This window comes from Miscanthus floridulus, chromosome 6 (genome assembly GCF_019320115.1).
Source record: "Miscanthus floridulus cultivar M001 chromosome 6, ASM1932011v1, whole genome shotgun sequence".
NCBI classification, from domain to species: domain Eukaryota; kingdom Viridiplantae; phylum Streptophyta; class Magnoliopsida; order Poales; family Poaceae; genus Miscanthus; species Miscanthus floridulus.
Window position 1 is genome coordinate 52,242,013 of NC_089585.1, and position 16,976 is coordinate 52,258,988.

General features: G+C 42.0%; 2 protein-coding genes across 2 annotated transcripts; both read right to left on the reverse strand.

Moving 5' to 3' along the window:
• Positions 1-822: 822 nt before the first annotated feature.
• LOC136458271 (dephospho-CoA kinase-like) lies at positions 823-3,777 on the reverse strand. The gene is made up of 4 exons (XM_066458238.1): positions 3,618-3,777; positions 3,385-3,513; positions 2,064-2,209; positions 823-1,591 (listed from the first exon to the last, which is right to left on the reverse strand). The coding sequence occupies exons 2-4, from the start codon at positions 3,490-3,492 to the stop codon at positions 1,153-1,155; spliced, it is 693 nt and encodes a 230-aa protein (XP_066314335.1). The 5' UTR covers positions 3,493-3,513; positions 3,618-3,777; the 3' UTR covers positions 823-1,152.
• Positions 3,778-9,364: 5,587 nt separating this feature from the next.
• Positions 9,365-11,689, reverse strand: LOC136458272 (F-box protein At4g00755-like). The gene is made up of 4 exons (XM_066458239.1): positions 11,476-11,689; positions 10,935-11,377; positions 10,662-10,805; positions 9,365-9,484 (listed from the first exon to the last, which is right to left on the reverse strand). Exons 1-4 carry the CDS (start codon positions 11,612-11,614, stop codon positions 9,365-9,367), a joined length of 846 nt encoding a protein of 281 aa, XP_066314336.1. The 5' UTR covers positions 11,615-11,689.
• Positions 11,690-16,976: the final 5,287 nt, after the last annotated feature.

Genomic DNA, 16,976 nt, shown 5'->3' on the forward strand with positions numbered 1-16,976 from the left:
CAAGTCAAAAACGACAAAGATCTGCTTCTTGATTCACCATGTATAATCACCGACTGGACATGATCATAAAGCACCCCACAAGCATCAATGCAATCATACACGAAGCAAACAATAGATCTAAATTAGAGCAATACATCAATCATAGAAAAATAAGTAAAAGAGTTTGTAATACGATTCTACGCATCGTTACGAACACACAGTCGCGAGAGACACGCTAATCGGAGCTACGATTTAAAAGAAACGGCTACCAAAAGATCTACTCATAAAACTAGAAGCTTCGTATGTTTTAACTATATAAAAGCTTGTATAAATTAAATTACGTCAAATTTAGATTTAAATTATAAAACGGCTACCAAACGGTCAAGAATAGCATTGTTAACAGCAGCCAAGATGGATGAACACACAGAACTGGAGCAGGTGCTGTGACCAGTAGAGAGTGTGTGACTGTGTGAGCTCGCAACTGCAGGAGAGCGACGCAAGTGCAGCGTATTTGGGGTTCGTGGCCGTGTCATCTCGCGCGCTGAGATTTGCGACAAGGTTTGGTTTTGTTTGTGCAACCAACCACCGTACCGTACCACGGCCGTTGTGGACGCCGTGCCAGTGCCACCAAACCAGAGGACGGGGAGTGCCTTTCCGCGCGCGTCCGACCCGGCCGGCGACGGCGACGCCACAACAAACCAGTTCCATAAATTATAAGTTGCTTCGTTTGCCTAATAACAAGAAAACACAAGAATATTCACATGGATGGGCCAAATTTAGTTGTAATTGCCAGCCCATCCACGAGGTTTGGAAGAATATCTGGCACATGAAAACAGGCCCAAATGCAGTTTCGTAAATCGAACCACTGAGTCCAGTAAAATCAACTAGTAAAAGAGTACACTTCCTCAAAAAAAAAAAAAGAAAGAAAGAAAGAAAAGGGTACACTGGACAGAGAGATACCTCCAGCCAACCTATATACGCACTGTGTTACTTTGGCAATTTCTACTGCAAAAACAATGCGTCATATAAAAAAAAATATTTCATCAATCAAAGCTCCACATACAGCCCTTCAATTTCCTCCTGAGGCACAGGCACCAGACAAGCTTTAATTGTGCACGTCCTCTACTCTAAAACGACATATCACCGTTCATAGCTTCCTAAACCTTATCAGGATCATAGCAGATTCTTCCGGGCAAGTAAAACGCCCACTGCCGTGCACACGACAACAGAGATCAGGCCATCTCGAGATCTCAAGTGTTCCTTCCATGTTAAGGGCTCAGAGACTTTCCTCAACACTTCACGGAACTGTTGTCTGGTGTTATCCAGTGATCCAGAGTTGTCGATCACTATGTCGGCTTCCGACTTCTTCCAGTCCAACGCAAGTTGTGCGTTGACCCTGCTCTGCGCTTGTTCTTCAGAGCACCCGTCTCTTGACATCAGCCTCTGAATCTGGGTTTCTGGGTTAACCCAGACCACAATTACTGGATTTGTCCACCGATCCATCTTGGTCTCAAACAGCAGCGGGATGTCCAGGATGATAACCTTGCATCCTTTCATCCATAGTTTTGCTATCTCCCACATTATGCCCCAAGAAATATGTGGCGCCAGAAGACTGAAAAAAAAATAAAAAACAAAACAAAACAACTCCTATTAGCAATGGTAAATACTGACAGAGAATAAAATGTTTCAGCTAACTGAAACATTAACAGAAATAAGAATAACAGAAAATGGCAGTAAGAAGGAATCATGTCATCAAGCGGTACACATGAAAAATTATACTAAAAGGACAAAGGAGAAGCGGGTAGACCAGTGTCACAGTTAATTACTTAATTATAACATCTTTATTGTACTTACTTTTATTTTCTCCAGCATTGTAGCATAGCTAATGTTTTGTCTTTTCATGTTTAATGGTAACAATAAATAAATCAAATAAAGTTCAACAACACTAGTACTTACACAAAGAATGATAGTTGGACAGTTGACTCATGTGATATTGCATAATACAACAAAATTGACACGTATTACTGCATTCATAAAAACAGAGAGTGAAAGGATGAAATATTTGAAATCAGTGAAAGGTGTACCGGTTTAGAAGTTGACGTTTTGATGGGTCCGAAAATACAATTTGCCCTAAGTGAGCTCTGTTAATTTCTCCACTTTCCAACAAAATATCATTCCCGAAGGCTTTCACAATCTTCTTCCAACCTCCAGTGCCTTTCTGCACTACATCCTATAAATGCATGGTTTTCATAATCAGTACAATGTTTGTAAAGCAAACACAGTTGTAACTCCTCACAAGCTTACAGCATCCAATAAAAATTTCAGAACTCTGAAAATATAATTATTAACCATGCTTTCCAGTGCAAGTAATGTATCCAAGCCATTCATTTTAGTAACTATTCTTGTGGTTTTTGTGTACACTGGCTGTCAGGTTGTGTATAGAAGGGCAGAATAACTTCGCTCCAGGCACTGTGGCATAATTTTCTGTTCCGGCATTTATTGAAGGTACTAGCTAATATCAGAAAATAGAATCATGTCTACAATATCATACAGCCTGCCATTCTCATAAAAGTGTGTGGCACATGTTGTCAATTCCTATTGCAGTGTTATGTTTGATTGTTTGGTACAGGATCCAGTTGCAATTTGTAAGGAAAGGGAAAAGATAGGAGCGAGAAAAACCTGAGGAAACAAGTACAATAGCAATCTGAAATTTCAAAAGGTACAAGTTTTTTTTTTTAGCTGCAGCTCCTCTATTCACAGAGACTTTCCCGTGTCCTGTAAAATTAGCTCTATACTCTTGGACAGCTGTACAATACTTTCAGTTGAAGGCTTCATAAAAAATTATCGCAATGTCACAACTCTGTGATATGAGCTTACCAGATCCTTTTGTTTTCTTTTCTTTTGGAAGCGTAAACTAAAATAGTGCTTCTGTTTGAAGTAATAAATGAGGAGCCTAAGCTCTACATTTAGTTACATGCGTGAAACACAGCTACTGCAGACAAAAAGACAAGGCTAACAGCTAAATATTGGAGTCATATGAGCTTAATGTTTATAACCTACTAAAGACATTTGATTCTGGCCAAAAGCGCTGTTTATGTAGCATATAGAGAGATAATTTAAAAACAATTAGGCATAATGTTTGTACGAAAGCACTATGAGAGGCAAGAAAGGCACAAAGTTCATACTCTTTCTTTAGAGTATATATATATATAAAAAAAACTGCACTCGACACAAAGGCATCTTTTGAACTACAAGTTCCGATATTGGTAATGTACCAAATCTAACAACATTATGCCCAGGCAAGCAACAGAGCAGCACAAAATTTGAGTTCTACAAGCAGTAATTAGTAGTCTTTGCGCGGATAGCATCAGATAGCTCCAGGTTTGGGCCGCGTGCTTAGCTTACCCGAGCAACGATGTCGGCGTCGACTACGGGGACGCCGGCGTCCTTGAAGAGGTTAGAGACAGTGCTCTTCCCGGACCCGATCCCGCCCGTTAGGCCCACCAGTCTCATCTCCTCGTCTTCCCCTTCTCGCTGTAAACGAAGATAGAGAACACGCTCAGTCGCCGATCTCGTACTTTCACAGAGTTGACCACTAGGACGAGAGGAGATCCAAATTGAGGGCGAATAATTTTTACCCGGAGGTGTCGGAGTCGAAGGCGCTCCGGCGGCGTTGGAATCGGCGGCAGCGATGGGGTGGAGGAGGAAGGGAGCGAGGTGCGGCGGCGCTGTTTGGTGTGGCTTGTTCACGGTCTCCTTGGCAGGCTTCTCTCCGCCTCCAGCTCCGGCTCGACAACCAAACGTGGAGGAGCATTGTGTCACATTCAATACTCTTGAAGTATTAAATATAGATTAATTATAAAACTAACAGCATACATACACACTAATTTACGAGAGAAATCTAATAAACCTAATTAATTAATGATTTGATAATATGGTGTTACAATAAACATATGTTAATAATATATTAATTAGGCTTAATAGATTCGTCTAACACATTAATCTCTATCTATATAATTAGTTTTATAATTAGTTCATTTTTAGTTCTTCTAATTAGCATCCGAACGTTCTATGTGATAAGGACTAAACTTCAGTCCTTGATCCAAATACCTTTGAGACGAAGCCGTTTTTTAAAGCCACCGAAGAAGCCCTTTAGAAAAAAACCATGCCAAATACTCCCAGTTATTAGAGTTTTTTTTTCTGATGTAAGACATTAAAAAATACCTCACATCTTACATGTTTAAGGAAAATAAAAGCTAGTACAAAAGATAAACAAAAAACACAAAAAAAATTTAAAAATAAGAGTACATCAAAGACCAACGTAGCCGACTTCTTTCTTCGAACGTCCAATGTCTGCTGAAACTTGAAGATCACACTGAAAAGACACTGAAGAAAAGGGACAACGTAAACACCCTCACCAAAAGACTTTCAAGACCGCAAAAGTCATTGTCGACAGAATATCGTCGGCAGTCCTCCGAGGGGTATCCCACGAAGGTAGATTGATCGGCAGAGGAGCGTGAGATCAAGAACAAGAAGGCAACAGAGACACACGAGTTAGAAAGGTTCAGGCCGTCAGTATGACGTAATACCCTACTCCTGTGGTCTGTTGGTTTGTATTAGCTATCGTATGATATGCCGTGATTTTCGAGGGGGCCCTGCCCGCCTTATATAATCCGGGAGGCAGGGTTACAAGTCGGTTAGATCTGAGAGATAACCGGAAAGTAATAACTGATTACAGGAATCTTGGGATCATATATATCCTAACAGATCTCGTAGTATCTTCAGGATATCTTCCCGATATCTTGCGGAAGGCGCCGAGCAGAGTCATGCCCCGCAAGGCTTCTTCTTGTGGGCTGGGCCACCCCTAGGGGCATAGCCCATGTAGTCTGCCGTGGGTATCCGGGGTCGTACACCCCACAGTCACTCGCCGCTAACAATCGAGATCTAATATCTACTGAAAGAACATTGGCGGGAGGAATTCTAAAAAAACGCAGGTGTACAATCCTTTACCATCAAACAAACCGTTGAAGATGTCGGATCTTGTGTAGAACAGACCAAAAGAAGATCGACACATCAAAAGCCAACTAACTGCTTCCTCTAATAAGCACACCAAATAACAAGTTCTAAGGAAGATCAACAAATCCGACAGACCAAAATCTCATTGCCCGTTTGTCAATGCAAATCAAATGTCGTCAGGTAGGTATAGGCCGGAGAGATCATATTCTAAAATACCATAGTTGCCACCACCTCGTTGGTTACAATACAAACCAAACCCTAAACCAACAAGGATCTACAAACCTAACCTAAAACTATAAAGGACAAGGGATTGGATCCCCGCTCCTCTGTCCATCGACGAGATCGTCAGTTGGGAGAGAAGAAGAGGACCGAGGCGGTGTCCTAGGAGAGGGTGGTGGCGTGGTGGTTGGGAGAGAAGTGGCGGCATGAGGCGTGGAGTGGATAATGGTTCTTGTTGTTCAGTTATTAGTTGATTTGATGAAAAATTAGCGTTCAGCTGTTCAGGTCGACCGATGAGGCCAACAAGATAGACAACATGGCAAGCGCCAGTGGGCTAAATGGCTGACCAATTAATATCCATCTTAGTCCACGTGTGTTAGATTAAAAAATAGTTAATGTTTCATCTCAACTATTCTAATACCACGTTCTATCTCAAATTTATCATTGTTTTAGCTTTTCTAGGTACATAGCTTTTACTGTGCACCTAGATATATAATTATTTTAGATACGTAATAAAAGTTGTGCATCTAAAGAAGTCAAAACCACCTATCAAGCCCTTTGGAACAAAGGAATAGTTCTCAACAATTCCTTTGAAATTCATATAGATTGGGTCATCTAAAGGAATAATTTTGGAGGAAAGTAAACATGAGCTCCAACCTCATTGTTTTATTTCCTATGATTTTCCTACAATACTTTCAAACGCATCTTCACAAACTTTCCTCTATTCTGAAATCCTATATGATTTGAAGTGCTATGGCATTTGATTCCTACTGTTTTCCTATTCATGTGTTTTGTAAATCCTTCATTGCAAAGGGGGTCTAAATTGGAACGGAGGGAATACACATAAATTAAGATCGATACAAGTATATTGAACGAGATGTGGAGAGTTCCAGCAGCTTCATATTAAAAAACACAAATTCAATGTGAGATATGTCGATCGTTCACTTTGGTGATCGAGTGACCACACGGCCCGTGAACTACTAAGAGTGACTTTGCCCACTTGACTTTATGCCTGCGTCATGGGTGGCTGAGAATTGGATGGCACACACATAAACTCTTGTACTCCCTAGATTCCAAATTATAAATTGCTTTCACTTTTTTGGTACATAAAATTTTCTATATATCTAGAGGGAAGGATTCACGCTTTTCTGTTATTTCAAAACCCTTTTCAAAAGCAATTTAAATCAGTTTGAACTTAAATCAAAACCACACGGTAGAAAAGAAACAAATTCACTGGCATGTGTGCAACAACACGTGTCTAACCTTATGATGGATTTTAATTTAATAAAAAAAATCCTATGTTTGAATGCACAAATAAAAGTATAATTAAATCAATTTAATCTATTTTAAAGGAATGCAAATTTTAGGATGTTACATGAACAAAATACTTTACAATTCTCGTACATTCCAACACCCAATCAGTCCATCTTTCTCTGAAGCCCAACTTTTGGAATGTTTTTTCCACGTAGTTTTAGTTGACGCGATCATACACTTTGGCCAGATTGAGTTGATAGGCGCAAAAGCCTCCACATTTGTCATTGCACTGTTGGATAACATGGAGGCATTCAAAAGCTTTTGTATATGTTGTCTGTAATCATCTGGCCTGGAATAAAAGCACTTTGGGGTGGGGAGTTAATGTCCTGCAGAAGAGGTCGTAATTTATTGACCAAACATTTTGAGATCACCTTGTAGATGACATTGCATAGGTCTATACTCCTTGAGTTCCTTGGCATCTTTGTTTTTTGGAATTAGCACAATAACTGTGTCATTTATTCCTTCTAGCATTTTACTAAAGGCAAAAATGATTTACTCCTTTGATCACATCATCTTTATCAGATCCCAATTTCTTTGGAAAAATCTAGCTGGAAAACCATTTGGTCCAGGTGCTTTTAGAGGACCTATTTGAAATAAGGCATCACTGATTTCCTCATTTGAGAAATCCTTGTACAGAGAAATATTCGTTTACTCTCGCCTGCAGGTTATCAATGATTAAATCAGGTTCCACTAAGTCATCTATTGTATAGAGTTTAATGGAAAAAAAAAACCATTTGTGACTTTGCTGATATGTACTTCATCCTGGATGCTTAAGATTATGTTTTTCTTTGCTCTCAAGGAGGGTTTTGGCATTCATAGAGAATTCTTGTATGGATGCTTGTGTATGCATCTTGTGAACACATGATCAGAGTAATAAAATTCAATTGTCTCATATCGATGTGTTGGTAATCTCGTTCCTCATCTCGGTTCTTTATTCTTATGCCTAGCTTGTAATTAGATTGATTTCTTGTTCATGAGTTTAGACTTGATTTGATCTATCGAAAATTGTGCTACGACATGGTGCTATTGATCAAAGAAGTTTGATTGGTTAAACATTATTAAATTTTGCTTAATCACATAATTAGAGTTTAATCTATTCTCGTCCTCTGGATCAGTGTGCTTGTTATTTTTATATCGAGTTCTAGATCCCCAATTGATGTGATTCCAGTTGCATTAGTTAAAGAATTACATCTATTTTAATCTGCAAAATTCAGATCAATGGGAGCTATGGAGACACAAAATTCTGTTCAGACCGGTTTTGTATTTAGGGGAAGACTTAAAATTTATATTTAGCTTCAACAATCATTCACCTCTTTGATTGCCTATCTAAGTATGAATCAATCTTACATATTTTGGTTGGACACATAACAAATATCCATACAATACAACAAAGCAGTTATGGGCACTAAGGGTCTGGTGTGGTTTAGCAATGAGCTATGAAAAAGCTGATGTAAACTATATGTTATAGAATAGCTATAAGCTGTTTGGATGAAACAAGAATCAAACCTACCCGCTCTCTCCATCTTCCTTGAAACAGCTGTGAAACAACTTTCTATTTCCACTTATTTCGAAAAGCAAAAGGCCAAAAGCAAAAAACAGGGTCCAACGTGCTTCAAAAACTATACTACACGAAAGTAGATTCATGTTTCTCCTATTTGGTTGGCTTTCTGTTTTTTGACAACAGAAGCACTTTTTAGATGCTCAACCAAACAGCCTAAGATAACTGACGGTCATTAAGTGGTGATACAATCTCTGTACATGATGATGAAACCATAGACATAGCTTAGATAGTACTCCGTCTGTTCTAAATTGCAAGTTGATATACTTTTCCAGATATAGAGGTTTTATTATGTATCTAGATTGTATATCTAGGTGCATAAAAAACTATATACCTAGAAAAATCAGAACGACTTATAATTTAGAATGGAGTGTGTATTTTACAATACTACGCCCAATTCACATGAACAAAGTAAAATAAGAATCAACTAGGGACTGTATGTACTTTTATCGGGCAGGATTTGAGTCACTGTGCAGAACGAACCGCAAAGCATCACATAATGACTCAACGCCATTCCAGTACTCCAGATACCAAACCACTCTACCAAGGAAAGACACGATCCAGTCAGCCTCACTCTAGTCCTAACCAGACACCGCATATTGCAACCTGCATTGGTAGACCAATATAGGTGGCCTGGTCCTGAACTATACATAATTCGACCCAAGGGAGGCCAGACTACCAGTAATACCCCTACCATACAATTCTCTCATTTTTTGGCACCCGGCAAATACTTGAGGATTGTATAACCAGCAGAGTCAGAGATGTGAGCCTTGAAAACTGGTGAAAGGGAGCATCCAATCACTTGGGCATGGCAAACACTGTCCATCATAGTGAAAAAGAAAAACCCAAAATGTCAACATTTCAGCATTTATACAAATAAGTGGAAACATTTCACGCATAAAGCAAACTATACTTTAGTTCTGCATGCATTTTTGTTGAGGCAACATATAGACAAAGACAACTAAATATTACAAGGTTTTTGAAGGAAACAAAAAAAAACTATACCTGTTGCTAAGTTGTCATGATATAATGATCAAGTGCAAAAAAAGAATTGGTTAAAATTGAAAAAAAAATATGATCGTGATGTACACAACCAGTGGGAAATGAGAAAATTGTTCATCAAGTTTGCGCACTCCTACTCCAAGCTTGAAACTGGACTATATACAATCCCAAAATTTGCATAATAAAAATGTCAGCTCTCTTCTCTTAAGTAAATTAAGCTATTTTCATTTTATTTGAAGACAAGATAACCATAAGAAAAATGAGAGGATTGAGAACTCACCAAATGTAATACATATCATTAAAAGCTTTGTGTGTTCTTCCCAGCAGTTCAATCCTCACTACACCACCAATGCAAAGGACAGGGCGTGGGAGTTTGAAGGATTGTAACACATTTTCCTATCACACCAAAATAAGACAGAAATCAACAAGGTCGCCATATTATCTAGTGAACATGTTGTTCATTATATCATAAAACAGGATTACTAGTATATCATTGCTCATAAATAGGTCCCACTGGAAAGAAGAAAAGTTACAAGCATGGACTTAGGTCCTCAACTGCTCTACATGGATAAGTGAAACTCGATACAGCAGGAAAATAAGGAATTCTATGAGATGGTCCCTTCAATTCCACCTCATGAGGCCCTATCCCTGATCTTTCCAACAGTGAAAGCTTTACTGACCTCAAGTAACCAAATATTTCTTCCCTTCAGAACCAGTCTTCTCGCAGCTGACTTCTTTAACTAGTTCCATCTGAGCAGGTTCTTGATGAACCCCATCAGCATGAGATGAAGACTTGCTTCCCAGTTCAGTGGATGACCACAACGGGCATGATGCCACTGGATTGCCCACACCTATACCCAATGGACCATGCCCACTAACCATAACCATTGGTATCGCCACTAGACATTACTGTGCAAACATGTGTTGGTGCTGATTGCTTGCCATCTTTTATGGAATCATGAGTTAAGTCGATGGATGGCTTGGTCACTGCTGCATAGTATTCTAAATCTGGAGCACTGCAGGAATTGTGTGACTTGATGCGAAGCAGAGAGAAGGTAAATGGAGGAGAAGAGATGGGTGGAAGTGGAACCCTTGTCAACATTTAGGAAAGGACCTTGGTTAAAACCTTTGATGACCCTGTCCCATATAATTCTGTTTCCTAAGACTAGGCAACACTGCACCAACTTCTTATGGACTTGATTGCCCTTTTTACATACTGCACCAATGCCATTTAGACTTACTTGTTCAACCATTGGAAGATAAAATAAACACTACATTTTTGGTAGAAAAAAAAGATTTAAGAATTTTGTAATGAATCTAAACTAGAAGTTAAGATCATGGGACATCATCATGTTTCAGTTATAGGAATATTCTCTCCAACAAGAAAAAGTTGCTCAAAATATCAAAAGTGTTACTTCAGCTTATCAGCTATGTATATCTTCCTTAGGAATCAGTGATCATGACAGACACAATAATGTAGCTATGCAGAGCAGCATGCTGCTGCCTTAAACAAGGCTGATCAATGACAGATAAGCCAGTAGGCGGTGGCTGAGTAGGAAAGCCGTGGTCTCACCTGTCGCATAGGGATGTCCGGTGATGTGTACGTCCACACATAATTTTCATCAGCTATTACAGTCTGGTTGTCAACCTCAGCCAAACCACGAGAAGGCTTGGAACGGCCAATTCGAACTCGCACCATCTTTGAAGAGAAAATAGGCTGGCCGTCATAAAAAAAACACTGGCACAACAGAAAAGAATATAACGTTTGAATTCACAGGACTAATGACCCTGAAAGGCAAAGCTAAAATTTAGGCATGTAACATCATGACAACAAAAAATCAGATACATTTCCTAGTACAGTAGTACCTTTGTACGGGTGTATCCTGATCTCATCGACAATGCACAGATTAGAGCGCAACCGGTAGGTCAAGCTCTCAGGCACGTCAGGGTCGTACTGGCCCCCGCTCGACCAGTAGGATGGACGGTGACCCACCACCTCCCGTGGATCGAGCGTGTTCTCCATCCTCTCGGCCGGGAAACGGTCGGTGCTAGAGGCACCGATGCAGTCCAGGATGCAGTCCACGAAGGGCTTGGACTTGGAGGAGACGAGGGCGCCGCCGAGGTTGGAGTATGTCCTGTGATCCTTCTCGGCGTCATGGCTGGACCCGGAGGCGGGCGCCGCGAGCGCTGGGACCGGCGGCGATTCGCTCACCTCAACCGCGCGGGTGAAGCTGGCGACCTCCGGGCATATCCTCAGGCAGAGGCTCTTGCAGAATTCGTTGGTGATAACTGCATAGAGTAGCGGAATTCAATCCAAACGGAGAACTCAGCAGCTGCACTGAGGTAACCACAGGAGAAACAACTGGGGGATCGGAATCGCCGCATACCGAATTGACGCCAGGAGCGGGAGACGGCGGCGGCGTGGGCGAGATCGTTGGGGTCCTCGAGGCGGTGGAAGACGCAGGCGGATGTATCGGGGCCTAGCCAGTCGAGAAAGTCCCAGCCACCGCTCTCCGCCACCTCCATGAGGCAGGAGCCAGACTGCCGTTTCCTTGGTTCCTCCTCCGCGGCTCCGCCTCCTTGTTCGTTATGCTTGCTTGGCTGCCGAATGGGAAATTGGAGGATTTTTTTTTAAAAAAAAGTGACTACGTAGAGCTCACTTAGAATTTTCTTCTTCTTCTTTTGAAAAGGAGCCCCTTAGATTTTTTTCTTTTTTTATCACCAGCAAGCATGCTCTCTCCATACTAAAAAAAAATAAAGTCGTTTTAACAGCGACACGGTCTTCAAAGCATAATTTTGACTACATATTTTTATAAAGATATTTATCAAAAAGTGATATATGTAAATTTTTGTGAAAGTATTTTTCAAGACAAATCTATACATGTGGTTTTCACATTTTCAAACTCAACAACTTAAAAGTTATTCATGATTTATATTCTCAATGTTTGACCCAAGCCTTGTCCAAAACGACTTCATTTTTTAGTACGGAGAGAATACTGCGTATCAAAATATTTATCAAATCTCGCTTTTATAGTTCACACTTTAACGAACAAAATATTTATTTAGTTAAGTAAAATGAAAAATGTATTGGTGCTTTTGTTATAAAAACACTTTAGAAGGATAATATATTTCGAGATTTACTTCTTTGCAGTCGTCTGATATTTTTGCGATGCATGCCCCTTCTTCCCCAACTCTGGCGGGCTTAGAAGGGAATAGGTTTGGGGGAGGCCATCCAGGCGGTGGAGACGGTGGGAGGACGATTTAGGGGCCTGAAGGCGGTGGAGGCGGCCGGACCAGGGCGGGACGGGGGAGCTCCGACGAGAAGGGGGAGAAGGCAGCGGCCGTAGGCACGCTAGGGTTTTGTCGGGCCGCGAAGCTCTGGCGAAACCTAATGTGTCACAGTGGGGCGGTGGGCATCGGCGGGGGCGAGGACGACGAGGAGAGCACAGCCACCAGTGAGGAAGAAGAGGACCAGGCAGGCGCGGGTGCAAGGACTAGGCGCGAGGAAGAAGAGGGTCAAGTGGAGAGGTTGATGACGACTGGTGCACCGTTGGATTAGGATCCAACGGCTCTCACCGTTGCCTGATGGATATGCAACCGGTTAGTCGACCGTGCCTGAGACACACCCTATATTTCTGGCTATTTCTATAAACCTTCCAATAATTAACAAACGAACAATCAAACATTAAAATGTAAACTCGAAATTAGCAAGTGTTTATGAAATGTAGGTACATATATAATCTTGTATAGATTATTAGGCGTTAGCATATTTATTATGTTTTCATGAAATAAATATTTATCTAATATAATATATATTTTTATGTATACTAGATATATGTCCGTGCATTGCATGAAGTCAAAACTTTTGCCCACGCCTATAGCAATGGATTTTTTTTAAAATTTTAACACTTTTTGGAAACTAATTTTAAATCTAATATGATCGGGTTTTTTTAAAACTAACACTTTTGGCTGCGCCTATTGCCCTGGCGTGGCCAAATGCCTGTGCTGCGCCATGCATGGTGGCGCGGCAGAGGGCTGACGTGGCGGCGATCGGAATCGCTGACTGTTGACGGGGCAGGGCCTGCCGCGCCATCGATCTTGGTGTGGCACTGCCGCGCCACCAATCTTGACGCGGCACTGTCGCGCCCTGATCCGTGGCGCGGCAGGGCCAAATAAAACCCCCGCCGCCAGTCCCGCTGCCCGAGCAGCAAGGCCGCCTAGCCACCGCGCTCGCGTCCGCCCACGCCAGCCCTGCCCCCGAGCATATCGACCGCCACGCCACGAACGCCGGTAGCCCGGCCCTCCATTGCCGCCTCCCTCCCTTCCCTTCCATTTCCCGGCCACCTCTCTCCCTCCCCGTCCTCGTGCAAAATAATGACGCACATTTTATTTTTGTTTGAATGGTGGATAGTATATTATGAATGGGAGCTAAATTTAGGAGAAAAATTATGAATGATGATTATAGTTTACATTAATTTACATTGTTTTGATTGATGTTTATTTGAACTGTTTTATTAGATGGAAGACATGTTTCGGGAGCAGTTATGGCGAAAACGGGGTCGTCCTAGAAAATTGTACCCCGACGAGTCTAGCAAAGATGCCCCCGTCCCTCCTGAACTCCCTATCCCTAACTGTGACTGTGGTTGTTCGGCTGACGTGTTTCAATTAAGACATCCGGACACAGCGGTTCGTTGCTTCTACACATGTAGTTGTTTTAATGTAAGTAATTGTTTCTGTATATTTTTCTTCTTCATTTGTATTACTAGGTTACTAATATTTTATTGAATTTTTGTTGTGTAGGACCATGAGAGGTGCCTTTTCTTTCAGTGGATCGATGGTGCAGACAAGTTTGACCCCAGGTACCTCCTTTTCGACGATTGGTGGAGAGGGTGACATCCACGAGAGCACTTCGAGCGGTGGGTTCCACCTCCCCCTAACCCCTCTCCAATGACGGCTAAGGAGAAGCACTTAGTCGCAGTTAGATGACTCGAGGAACCTCCTCTGTGCCATTACGGAGACCGAGCCATAATAAACTCTGACAATACGTTGGAGTTTGTATGTCCAAACAAGCATGAAGTAAGTGCAAAGTGTATGTGTTGAAATGTTGAGCTATATGTGTCATGTACTAATGTCACGTTATTTAGGTGTATTCAACGGTGAAGTGTCATTTCAAGGAGTGGTTGTATGGTCCTAAGAACAAATGGCCCGAAGAACCTCTAAAAGCAAAGCAAAAGAAGAAAGAAAGATTAATTTACAAAGCACTGCTAGTCAAGTGCGAATTTGGTGTTAAATCCAACTACGGTCTAGTCCATTCAGAGCTTGGAATAGGCCATTATTGCGGCCATATGATTGACTATGATGAGGTTGGTTATTTTTGTGGTAACGATGAAATCGTATTTTGTTTCTTTTGCTAAGACATATATGATATAATTTATCGTTTGAACAAAGCACTAGGAAATGCAGGTGAGAATGTTATAATGGTCAAGCTAAGTTCTTGGATGAACTGAATGGGAAGCAAGTAATTGCACGAAAGAGGGGATATGGACCTGACTATGTCAACCTTTTTGTTAAACATCACAAAGATAAAATGCGTGAGTTTGCTAGACAGCGTGGTATTTGTAACCTGATCGACGTTGGGCTTGTCAAATGGGGATTGGAGAGACAGATGACATTAGAGGAGGAGAGGGCAAGGAAGGATGCAAGGGAGGAGACAAGAGTACAGATGCAGGTCTTGAACGAGCATGTTGTTTCATTATGTGCCAGTGAGTACTTCGAAGCATTTTTTTTGTTGCCTGATTTTAAATATAATATAGTCGCGTTGCTAACTGATTGCATTTCATACATGAAGGGATTGGATGTAGCGAGGACCATGTTGTAGAGGTGGCTCATGTAAGGTACGAGGAAAAGAAGTTAGATGAGCACAGAAGGCGAGCTGGTCGCACCGTTGAATCACCAATTGTGTTGTCTGATGAGGGGGACAAGGATGAGGACAACATTGACAGACTGAGCGAGCTCATCGCTCTAGCAGAGGCGGGCTTGCAGGCAGATGAGGCTGAAGACGACACTGGTAGACTGAGCGAGCTCATCGCTCTAGCAGAGGCGGGCTTGCAGGCGAAGGAGGCTGAGGACGACACTGATAGACTGAGCGAGCTCATCGCTCTAGCAAAGGCGGGCTTACAGGCGAAGAAGGATGACGACGTGTTCTTCACACAGGCCGCAGAGGTCGCAGATGAAGCGGAGGCCGCTTACTATAGGCAAAAGGCAGATCAGGGCAATGTAGGTGAGCCTAGCCACAACAATAGGGTTGTGGTTGAGGATTGGTACTCGAACGACGAGTTGCTTACTCAGAATATTTCTGACTGAGGGTTTTTAATTGCGCCGACTGTTAGTTCCATGCTTTATTAATGATCAATATAGCTATGTAGTAGAAATTATATTGTGTTGTCTTATATTCCATTTGAACTACTGATGTATTGTACCCATATGTCATGTACTCGGATTACCCATGATCGATCTTAAGTGATCACATCTGTTTGTATCTTGCATTCAAAATTTCTAAAATGAACGTAATCAGGTGAAATTATCTTGAATACAGCGTCGTAGCCCACTGGTTCGGCCGCGCCATAGCCTAGGTTCTGCCGCGCTAGAGTCCACGGCGTGTCAGTGCCGCACCATACTAAACGGCGCTTCAGGGCCGTGCCATAGACGACGGCGCTGATAGTGACACGGACAGACAACATCCAGCTTCAATTGAGTTGTTGTCGGTGCTGTACAAAACTACAAGTGGTGCCGCGACCGTGCGCAAGTTGAAACTAACATGAAGCAAATAAATGGACGATAAGTTGCCACATAACATTTTTATTGGTTTATGAGTCTGCAAGTTTCAACGACAATATTCATTCGACATAAGTTCGACATAATGAACTAAGTTCAAGGAATGTAAGGATCCCTCGAACGCCTCTTGGAAACCTCATCGTTCGGTGGAAGAAGGGGGTCATCGTACTCCACCTGAAGAAGGAGGTACAGCTGGTGCGGCGTGGGAGGGGCCATCCTATTACAAATTGATAAAAAAGGGTTAGAGTATTCAAATTAACAATATTTAGATTAATATTATGTAGCATTGCAAAATTTAAACTACTTGTTATGCAGTACGAACACAATACGAAATCACCTACTGCCCTTGTCTTCTATGCCGGCTAGCCTTGTGACCAAATTGTTTGCAAATGGTGCAAAGATTCCTGCCACAGGTCTCGTTGAAGTCTCCCCCGCCGTACATGTCTTCACCGTACCCTCTCATAGAGTCCATGTCCCCCTTGAGTTGCTTCTTCTTCCTCCTACCCTTCCCTACCTTCATTAGATCCGGATGCGGCACATAGTCATAACCTATTATAAGGTGGTCACTATGTCGGGTCAAGGTATGGCTCGAAGCTCATGTCCCAAATACTAACGGTGTTTGAACAAAGATACAAGGGTGACATATATGACAGATCCTCATAGTTGTACCCGCGAACCCTGTAGGCCGTGATCATATGAGAGCAAGGGGCATGCATGATCTGAGGGACGTTGCAACTGCACTCTACCTTTTCAAGATCAACTCGGTAGTTTCGTCCACCATAACGTTCACCACCCAAGCTTGTGCCACCCTTGCCCCGTACACTAAAGATATGGCGGCAGGGGTCCATATGGCTCGGTGGTGTGCTGCTTGGCCAATTCCTCAGCCTCCTTCAAATGTTCAGCTCCGGCCTTTCCAAAATGCCCCTGCTCAGCTATATTCCTCTGCGCAAGTTCCCACCTCTTCACAAAATATTCGTTGCACTTATGAAACAAGAACTCAACAATTCTAGACATAGGCAACGATCAAACTCTAGTGAATACATAGTTGAAGGAC